This window comes from Centruroides sculpturatus, unplaced genomic scaffold (genome assembly GCF_000671375.1).
Source record: "Centruroides sculpturatus isolate CEXI.00-Female unplaced genomic scaffold, Cexi_2.0 scaffold2905, whole genome shotgun sequence".
NCBI lineage: Eukaryota > Metazoa > Arthropoda > Arachnida > Scorpiones > Buthidae > Centruroides > Centruroides sculpturatus.
This window is the reverse complement of record NW_019386995.1, coordinates 1-11346: the sequence shown is the minus strand read 5'-3', so window position 1 is coordinate 11346 and position 11346 is coordinate 1. Positions and strand designations below refer to the sequence as shown.

At 27.2% G+C, this 11346-nt stretch overlaps 1 protein-coding gene across 1 annotated transcript; it reads left to right on the top strand.

Annotated features, from left to right (window-relative positions):
* Positions 1-759: 759 nt before the first annotated feature.
* On the top strand, positions 760-7611 carry LOC111616027 (uncharacterized protein CG43867-like). The gene is made up of 4 exons (XM_023357467.1): positions 760-935; positions 2190-2273; positions 3008-3142; positions 5268-7611. Exons 1-4 carry the CDS (start codon positions 789-791, stop codon positions 6162-6164), a joined length of 1263 nt encoding a protein of 420 aa, XP_023213235.1. The 5' UTR covers positions 760-788; the 3' UTR covers positions 6165-7611.
* Positions 7612-11346: the final 3735 nt, after the last annotated feature.

Below are 11346 nucleotides of genomic sequence, written 5' to 3'. Positions count from 1 at the left end.
ATCTTTAAGCTTTTTCTTGTGATTTATTTAATATATTGATTTTGAATCACAACTGGGTAGTATTTATTCATTTTCCCACCAATCTGAATGTTATTAATATTAACATTTTAAAGATGGATTCATGAAATCAATGTTTAACTTATCAAATATTTAATCTACTCTTTGAAGAAATCATTGCTAAATTTCTAAATCGCTATTCTTGTTTCTATTCACTCTTGGCTTTTTCCTTTGCAAAATACTAGGATATTGCTAAAAACAATGAAAGGAGGAAAATGGTTGATTGCTAAGTTGTTAATTGGAGAAGAAAACAGAATTTCTACTATGTTTAATTCATATTTTGTTAAGATGTCGACCGATATCGCTAATGGTTCACTGAATAATTAGCATTGAACTAACTTTCCTCTTAGCAAAATGGAAAGTGGTGTCATATATTGGTGCCAATGTTTTTCATTAACAACAATGCAGCATGATCGTTAGGGCGGTCGTTTTCTGACCTCAGATCTTTTCCACCCACATTGATTGTCTTACAATCCAATTTCACTTTATTTATTCATTTTTTTCAGACCATCTTTCTTCCATTGAAAAATTTCTCAACGATGCTATTATCGGGATGAATATATTTTGAAAATTATGATAAGCTGTAATATAAATCATTATTAACTCCTTTTCTTTTTGAAAATTAAATCCTTTATCATTCTTATAAACAAAGAGTTTATAAATAAGGAGATAATTTAAATAAAAGAATATTTTTATTTACACACAAAAATTGATCTTTCTAGGCACAGCTGATGGAGAAGAGGTTGGCTGAAGCAACTTGGAATGCTAGCCAACATGGAGATTCTTGCAATGTTGGTTCTAATATAGAAAAACTGACAAATCTACATTCTGAAAAAGATGATGCTATCAATACATTAGAGCAACAAGTGGAAGAACAGGTGAGTGTTTTCAAATAACATTAGTGTGGAGAATATCTCTCGAGATCGTTCACATTTTATAAAGATCCAGCACAAACTTCCCATACTGCACGAAATTTCTTTGTTCTCCTGTGGGTTGTAAAAACTTTTGTTGGTGATCAATACACTCTATATGTTCAACTTGGGCATTTTCTTCGACTAAAGAAATTGAGTTTGGGATATAGAGAAAAGATAAAATAAACAGATCCAAAACCATGTTTTTCTATTATATTTACTTCTACTTTATTTATANTTGTAAAAACTTTTGTTGGTGATCAATACACTCTATATGTTCAACTTGGGCATTTTCTTCGACTAAAGAAATTGAGTTTGGGATATAGAGAAAAGATAAAATAAACAGATCCAAAACCATGTTTTTCTATTATATTTACTTCTACTTTATTTATATTGTATTTAAATATAAAATTGTTTAAAATGTTTTATTTCTGATAAAGTATTTTATATATAAAAAAATAATAAAAAAAATATTGTTTATTAAATTTTATAATTATTAATTTATGAATTAATATAATTAATAATAATAAAATTTAATTGTATCAAGAACTGTCAAGAGTAAAAACTGTTTAAGGAAATGATAAGTATAAGTCTGAGGTATAAATTATCTTGTTCTTTGCACATATCTCTCTCATAAATTCACCAGACTCATGAATTGTAGAGATGGAATAATTGACAGTTGCAAACATTTCCTGCATGCAAATGACTCCATATAAGCAGGATTGGCATACGTAATGTTCAGTTTGGATCTTTTCTCTTGTGCTTAATGTTATTGACAGAAAAAAATTTTTTGTAATAGACTTGTTGACTTTCTTCAGCTTTCCAGTGACAGAAGAATGAATCAGCAAGATGTGAGGTGACTGTTGAGAAACCAATTTAGTTTCCCCACAGGACTGACCTCTTCTGATTGTTGTGTCTAGTTAGTGTTTGTCTAACAATAGCAGATAGTTGTAAAAAATTGTTGTATTATAATTAAATAATTTTTGAATCAATACAGTTTTAGCTTAATGTTTAATGAAGACCAATCAATTAATCTTCAAATTTATTTTATATTTAAATTAAAATGATTTAATTTGAAAAAAAAATATATTTTCTTACCGACATTGCTTATTATATTTTACTATTTAAATACATCTAGCATTATATTAAATCTGCTTAATATATTAAATAGATTTAAATTTAGATTTATTTAATAGAAAATGATAAATTTTGTTTAATCAGAAAAAATTAAGGATTCAGGATGCAAGACAAGTTGAAGCTAAGGCTGCTAAAATCAAAGAATGGGTGACAAATAAGTTAAAGGAGGTAAAAATGAAATTGTTTTGATTAAATTTTTAAAAATTAATTTAAATTCATAAAATACTTTTTGTCAGCTCAGTCTTTTGTAACTTCATTTTCATTGCATTATATATTCTTTTAATAAAAATATTTATTAAAATTTTTTTTATAGTTTTAATGAAAATCTTATCTATAACTATTAAAATTCAAATTTCATAAAGATTAAAAATTAGATGCCATTCAAGTTTTGTGTATAATTAGTTTATTGCTTATTAATGATATATATATATAAATTATATAAAGTAGAGATAAATACAATTATTTTTTATTTCACATTAAAAACAATTGCATTAATATATTATTATTTCCTTGCAACTCATTTAAGTATTATTAATCAATAAATATAAAGTTTTAAACTGATTAAAAAGAAAATTATTATATAAAAGTAAATTCATGCACAATAATATGAAATACTATCAGTTAAAAAAAAAAAGAAAATTTGAATTTAATATTTTTCTGTTGTTAACTGTTTAAATATTTTTGAGTCAAATCATTACTTAATAGTTTTTAAAATTTTTTAATCATTTGGTGTGGGAAAATTTCCTTTGTTGCAATGTGTTTAAATGACTCTCTTGGTCTCTGTCCTATTTTAATTGGCTTTAAGGATAATAATGATGTCTTTTTTAGAAATATTAAATTCTTTTATTCTTTAAAAGTACTTCCATTCATTTGTAATAATTCATTAAAAATTTTGTTTTAAGCTTGAAGAACAGAATCAGCATCTCAGGCAACAAAATCAGAAATGTAATGAACAACTTGAATTGTTGAAGAACCGTTTGACTCAACTTTCTCAGCTGAGTTCCCGTTCAAAGCCAAGAGATCGAGCAAGCACAGAGGTATAGTGATGGTTTTTTTTGTTTTGCATTAAATATGAAAATATTTTAAAATACTGTATTATTTTATACATGCATATATGAAAGTATATATATACAGTATACAGTATGTAGATATAATTAAGTAATATTTTATAACAGTTTTAAATTAAAAATATACAAATTTACATTGTAAATTGTTTAAAAAAATCACTTTTGAAGTGTTTGAGTTTATTTTGTCAAAATTAACTACTTATTATCTCTAACTATATTTAATATTTAGATTTATATTTAAGGGGCTGTTCGTAAATGACGTCCACACTTGGAGGGAGGGGGTTGAATTTTGTTGGACGTCCAAAGAAGGAAGGGATTATGGAAACTTGAACAAACTGGAACAAGAGGGGAGGGGGAGTAAAAATTTCAAGAAAAATGAGGATATTATGGACAGTCCCTAATGTAAATTACAGTACTCCTATATCTTTATTCTTATATATTTGAATTATTAAGGAAGGACTTTTTGGAATAAGAGCATTTAAAAAAGGAAATTTTGATAAATCTGATGGTATAGTTTATATTTCCATTTAAGAATATGACAAATTATATATACAGTATACATATAAAATTTAAATTATCTACTAAAATTTACTTCTTTAATTGATAGCAAAAACTGTATTTAAGAAAATTCATTCTTGATTCATAACTTGTGGCATTTTCATTAAAAAGTTAAAATACAGTGGGATTACTTTTTAAGATATGTCAGCTAGGAAAACTTTAGATCTAATACTGAAAATATCCAATATTTAATAACTGTGGTTATTAATTACAGCGGTATCTAAGTACTCCAACTACTCCGAACCCAAACAATTCGGGATTTGAACACATGTTTGAGGAAAAATCACTCCGTGCTTGACTGAACAAACATGACCTGCTAGAACAAATTTTAGGTTAATAACAAATATTTTTATTTTTACTTTAATTTTGTCATACATAAAAATTTCCTATGATAAAAATGAGTATCTAATTTAAAACTAAAATGAAGCTTTAAGGTTGCCTATTCCAAGTTGATGAAATGTTTCAACAATAGGTTACATGTCTGTGACACATTACCATTTGTTAACAATTTCTTCCTGCAGTTTTTTCTTCATCGACAGCTTTTGGGTGCCCTTGAGTTCAAAATTTCCCAGAACAGAACTTTTAAAACCTCATTTGACATGTTCAAAGTTTAGTGTATCTCCCATGTACTTGTTACCAATATACAGTAGACCCCCCTATAATGCTGTTGATAATTCCTTGTTATATGAATTCCATATTGTATGAGTCACTTAGATTTTACAAACATGTGTGCCGGGCTGTGAACGGTTCGCATGTTTGTAAAATCTAAGTGACTTGTACATCATGGAATTCATATAACACAGAATTATCAACAGTGTTAAATTTGTATATATATAACAGTTGTATATATACAACTGTAGTTAAATTTGTATATATATAATATTCGTAATATGAGTATTGATTTTACTAAAAAACGTGAAGTAAAAAGTTTAAAAAATAAGCTTTTAAACAAATAATACAGTCTCACACTAGCAATAATGTGTTACATTTCATAACTTACTTCATCTATGTTAAGTAATGATAGCTGTTAAAAATAAAAACTTTCCATTCAACCCTATAAAATTAATTGTATAAAATGCTCAATGAAGTTTTTCTTGACACTAAGAATTTTTATCTACTTTTTAAAATGGTTTTAATTAAAAACATCAATTTAATTTATACTTTTTAAGAAAAGGATTATTTTAACTTTGCGTATCATTTTCTGCACTACTATTTGATTTTAGTATTCTTTAATTGTATTATAAAAATTGTAAATCTTTATATCAATCATCTGATAATTCATAGTATATTCATTAATATAATATTATGATTTATCAAATTTATTGTTTTACACTAAATATTTAATTAATTAATATTTAAATTCAAACATTAATTATATGTTATTGATGTTTAATTAAATTAATATTTAATTAAACATAAAAAGCTTGCATGTAAATATTTGCATATAGTGTTAGAAATTTCAAAATCTATTAATTTATAAAAATATATAAAATTTTCAATATATTTTACATCTTATAATTTATAAAACTAAAACCAGGATTCTTCAAGAGGAAGTTTTGAAGATAGAGGTGAATCTGATGATAGTTTACCACCAGAAATACCTGAAAGAATATCTCCAACAAGCATTCGACGGATTAGACGTGAACATTCTCTTGGAGAAGAAGGCACAACACTTAGGGAAGCAATTCTTCGTGAAGGACATTGTAATGCAGATTCAGATTCGGATCCACTTTATGCAGCTGTTGATTACTCAAAGAAAAAATCTCATACTCGTTCTGCTCCACCTCGTGTGAAATTGGAAAGGAAAAAATATAATGATGGTAATGCATCTATATTGAGTTCTACAGCATCAGAAGAACAGTGTGATTCTGAAGCTGATGTGCGACATGATTCTAGAGTTGATTCTGGTTCGGTTGATGTGGATACACCAGCATGCTTGACTCCAAGAAGCCCATTAACACCTAATGCTCTTGTTTCTATCTCGGATCCCCCAACTAATGGAGATAGTTCGGATGGTACATCTCCACATTCTGATGGTAAGAGAAAACCTGTACCCCCACCACGCTCACGAGTTCCAGCCAAGCCAAAGGCAAATAACTGCTCTAGTTCTCCAGTTGTTTCTCAGGTACAATCACAGCCAATGGTGTCAAATTCAGAAATGAATGGATCTAAACATGGTGCTTCGTCTTCTTCTAGTGACAATTATGATAATGTGGAATGTAAAATATCTAGTCAGAAAAAAAGCAAAGTTGATCAACATTCTTCCAGTGAAAAGAAAAAAATTGTGTGCGCTGATAATGAAATTCATGATTATGCTGAAATATACACACCAAGTCAAGAGCTTCCAAATTTTCCTTCTCGAGAAAATGGTGATGACTTAGAAGGAAAACCACCAACTCCACCACTTCATCGATTTCCTTCTTGGGTAAGTTAAATTCATAATTTCTAAGTAAACCTAAGTAAATAATTGCATATTTTATAAATCAATATATAAATTATAATTAGATTTTTGATATTTTAATCATACTCATAAGTTTTTCAACTTAATAGCATAAACTGTAGTTTACTTTAAATTTTTTTAGATTTGATAATAGATTTATTTTTATTACATCTATATAATAAAGATACTTTGGTCTCATTAACTGACATGTAATAGTTCAGTAGAAGCAGACTTCTTACAGAGAAATGAAATAGTACCTTTGAAAAGGGACATAAAGTATATGACCAGAAAAATCTGAAATCTTAAAAAAGTCATTTTAGGTCCTATGAGATGTAATTTGGGCTCAATTCAAGCTTTGAATGGCACGGTTGGAAAGGTGTAATTAGTATTTAAAATGTTTTGACTGTATATAGGTATAGGTCATTTCATGAACCTTGGCTGGGGGCTGCATATTACCAAAATGAGCTCTGGAGTATTTAAAGTGAGAGAGTGCTGGTGACCTAAAATATGCTTAAGGTCTGGTTAAATTTATTTAATATGTATCAAACAAACAATATTACTAGATTCTAAAATGGGCTATAATATGGTTTATTACAAAGATATGTAATCCTTGCTACTGTAAACCCCAGCAACATTGCCAAGGTTTTTGAAATATACTATACTTACACAGGGTGGTCATAATTAGTTTCCCTATTTAGAGCATTCTGTAACCTTAACCGATAAGCAGATTCACACTAAATTTTGTATGCAAAAGATGATGCAATAAAAGATTTTGCAAGAAAAAAAAATTAATTCAAAAACTTCCACTAGGGGTGCTTTACAGAAAAATACATAAAACAAACAACAAAAATACAATGACAATGCATTTATTTATTCCACAAGGGACATGTCTTCTGCAGAGACTATTTACTTATATAAGGAATGTTGCTCAATGTATGCCCCATTGTTCAAGTGTAAAATTTGAAGGTGAGGAGCAAATGTGTTCATTGTCTGAACAGCTGACAATAACTGCTGTCCAATGATGCTTTTCATGGCAGTGTAATATTATCCTTTAAGTCTGCCAAAGTTGCAACATTTTCTTGATAAAATATATTCTTTAAATGCCTCCACAACCAGAAATTACACAAATTCAGATCCATGTCATTTTCACTGATTTTATTGTAGTGTTTCAAATAACAGATTAAAATGTCACTTTTAGATCAGTTTTCATTATTTACTGTTACGTTTTGTTTATTTTTCTGTGAAGCACTCCAGTTTTTGAATTTTTTTTTAATCCTTTTCTTCATTCTTTGCATATTCTGTATACAAATTTTGGTGTGAATCCATTGGTTACTGTTATAGAGTGTTCTGAATAGGGAACATTTAATTATGATCACCCAGTATTTTTCATAAGTCAACAACTTGCTTAAATCTTCATGCTGTATTTCCTGTAACAATCACCTACTGGACAATTTTTTAAAAATTTTTTGTGGCTGATTATTGAAGTAAAAAAAAATATCGATGATACAAAGAAAAAAAAAGCATGATTCCAAAAAAGATGTAAAATCAATAAAACTAAAGTAAAACTAGTTAAATTAGAATATCTTGACAAATATATAAAAATAACTTTAATAATGTAATTGATTTACCTTAATTAACTTTGTAAATTTTCACAATTACAATATTAGTAACATTGAACATTGATATTGATATTAACCAGTATTCATTTTTATGACTTTGATATTGGAAAATATTGTTTTAATAGTCATTTATTTGATAATATCAAATACCACTAATATACCAATGAGTTTACCTCACAATACAACTCATATGAGGGATTATTTCAAGGGTACATGTATGTGGGAATCATTGGGTTGTGGGATGTTTATATATATACAATATATATACATATACTGTATATTATAGTTATGTGGGCAGTTATCAGTTATTATAGGAAATATGGTATTTTATTTATACCATTGCACTTATAATTTAATTTATAAAATATTAAAAACTTCAAAATGACCAAAAGTATTAGAAAATAGTCTATGTCAAGGAGAGAATCAAAGCACTAAAAACTACAAAATAGTACATTATACTATTTGAATTGTTTTTAAAATACTTTTGCAACCATCTTTTGTATTCATAATAACAAAAATTGAATAATTATAAGAAAGTAATTTAAGAGGCATAAATTATCATTTACTGGTAATAAAATAAAAATATATTTTTTACTATAACATTTTATGAAACATTATATATTCTTCTTACATTATATTTTATTTGTATTATTAATGTTTTTAATGTTTTCTAATATTAGAGATCAGATTTGGTAGCAATTGCTACTTTTTTCTATATATATTTTAAGCAGACATAACTCTAGAACCTTTCTAAATGAATCATATTGTTCTACTTTTTGCAGATTTGTGTTTTGCTATTTTATTACTACTATCTTTTAGACACATTTTGCTGAATTTTTCTTTAGAAACATAAACTTTTATATTCCAAACATACTTTTGCAACAAAAAGAGTTCATGCAATTTACCAATTGATGGCACTAATTTTACTAATTTTCTTAGTGCAAAGTTGGATCTATGGATAGTTTCTACAGAGGAAATAAAGACCAGAGACACACTCCCACTTCTTTATGTGCACCTTCACAAATTCATCCACAAATTCAATATGGTTATAACATATGAATGGACAACTTTCTTAAAAGCAAAATAATATAGAATTGTATTGAATATGCAAAATACAGTTGTTACTTGCTATGCTTGCAGACTCATAACAAAGATGTATAGTGAGAAAAACAACCTCTGTACCTGCAGCAATAAATAAACTATTCAGTAATTTGCTTATAATTGCACTGCTATGTCTGAGCAGTGACCTCACTGAATGTTTGGTCTTTATTTTGATCTATGGTAGACTGCTACCATACCATCTCTATGTAATATTTACTTTATACTATATACCTAGATATAGAGAATTTTAAGCACTAGAAAAAATTTTAAAATAAATGGGTACTTCTCGGCAACCATTGTGCTGTGAATTAATAATGTGTTAATATTACTATTATTTTATATAAGTAAGATGTCCAAGAACTTTAATATCAAAATGCTTATAACAGTGATCAGGCCATTAAAAATTCACATTACAGTTTTCTTATTGATATTAAAAATTTGAACTCATTGAACAAATTGGACTGATCAAAACAGTTCAAAAATGATTGTTTCAAAATCTCCAGAACATAAAATTTATTAGAAAAATATTGGATACAAAATTGCACTAGAGTATAATGCAGTACTATATGATGTATGATTAAATATGGATCCAAATATCATTGCTGTATTTAATTGCACCTCTAGCAATAGGTGATGTTGAGAGATCATTTTCATTACATAATTGATATTGTGAATGAAAAATGTAATAGATTTACTGAAAAAATGTGATATAATATATGTATATAATGATATTCTCTTTCTCTCCATAATAGTAACTTTAACATAAATTAATACAGTAGTATAAAGTAAATTATAATAAAAAGTTTAGATATTAATACTATATGTCATATTATACAGAGTGCTTCAAAAAATATTATCCATATTGTATGGATGGATGTAATGTGGCAGGTTAATCTCTGCATAGTTGTCCACTGTGTGCAAGAACTCACAACTAACTGGGGTGTTCTCTAAGAGGTAGAACCCTATTATCTCTGCTGCTGTAACTGCTGCTTTCTCTGTATAAGTGTTAACGTTTTTTGAAGCACTCTATATAATACTATTTATTATATTAAACATAAAATAAATAAAAGTTAAAACAATAAAGGAATTACAGAGGTTTAATTCAATATTCAGTGCTTTCTAATATATGTGAACAATAAAGATTTATTTTTGAATTTGCTACGTTTTGCTACTTTTGAAATTTTTACTACTACTTTTATGCTTTTTAGTGGCTACAAAATTTTATCTCTAATAATAATAATAATTATTATTATATTATTATTATTTTTTTATTTTTTATTTTAATAAAAAGAATTGGTAACATTTTTATTGTTGTTGTCAAAGATATTACATTATGTGTTTTCAATGAGATCCTATGTTATTAATTAGAATTGTGTATTTTTTATTTTTGTCTTATACTATTCTTAGTAATTTTTTTTTCCTTGTTTTTGAATAGCTGATATTAGTTTACTATCTATCCATAAACAATAATCTATATCAGGCTTGGCCAACCTGTGTTCCCTGAGCCACACAGGGTCTACTGGCCCTTTTTAATGACCTGCTGACAATTCTTACTTGCACTATGTTCAATTAAATATCTTGAAACATAAAGCTTGTTTCACATTATTAAAATGGGTACTGTACTGTACATCATCATTGATACTTTCAATAAACTGTTTAAATTTTAACACATGATAACCACATGTATGAATAAAATATAATTAATTGCATTGCAGCATCTTAGAGTTGCCAATGTGAATGACTTTTAACAAAGAATGGTATATAGGGTAAACAAATGAATTATGAAGTGTCAATATGGCTTGTGCAATGATTTCAGTTTGATAGAACTGATCTACATATTAAAGAAAAATAAATAAAATATTGGGGTAAGTCATATTTCATGAAAAAACAAAAATGAAATNATTGTTTATTAAATTTTATAATTATTAATTTATGAATTAATATAATTAATAATAATAAAATTTAATTGTATCAAGAACTGTCAAGAGTAAAAACTGTTTAAGGAAATGATAAGTATAAGTCTGAGGTATAAATTATCTTGTTCTTTGCACATATCTCTCTCATAAATTCACCAGACTCATGAATTGTAGAGATGGAATAATTGACAGTTGCAAACATTTCCTGCATGCAAATGACTCCATATAAGCAGGATTGGCATACGTAATGTTCAGTTTGGATCTTTTCTCTTGTGCTTAATGTTATTGACAGAAAAAAATTTTTTGTAATAGACTTGTTGACTTTCTTCAGCTTTCCAGTGACAGAAGAATGAATCAGCAAGATGTGAGGTGACTGTTGAGAAACCAATTTAGTTTCCCCACAGGACTGACCTCTTCTGATTGTTGTGTCTAGTTAGTGTTTGTCTAACAATAGCAGATAGTTGTAAAAAATTGTTGTATTATAATTAAATAATTTTTGAATCAATACAGTTTTAGCTTAATGTTTAATGAAGACCAATC

What these genes read in the sequence shown, in the direction of transcription:
- LOC111616027 (XM_023357467.1), top strand. Translation starts at nt 789, where the DNA reads ATGGAGAAGAGGTTGGCTGAAGCAACTTGGAATGCTAGCCAACATGGA. An exon ending in AGCAACAAGTGGAAGAACAG is followed by an intron (nt 936 to 2,189) that starts GTGAGTGTTTTC and finishes TTGTTTAATCAG; the next exon opens with AAAAAATTAAGGATTCAGGA. An exon ending in GAGATCGAGCAAGCACAGAG is followed by an intron (nt 3,143 to 5,267) that starts GTATAGTGATGG and finishes AACTAAAACCAG; the next exon opens with GATTCTTCAAGAGGAAGTTT.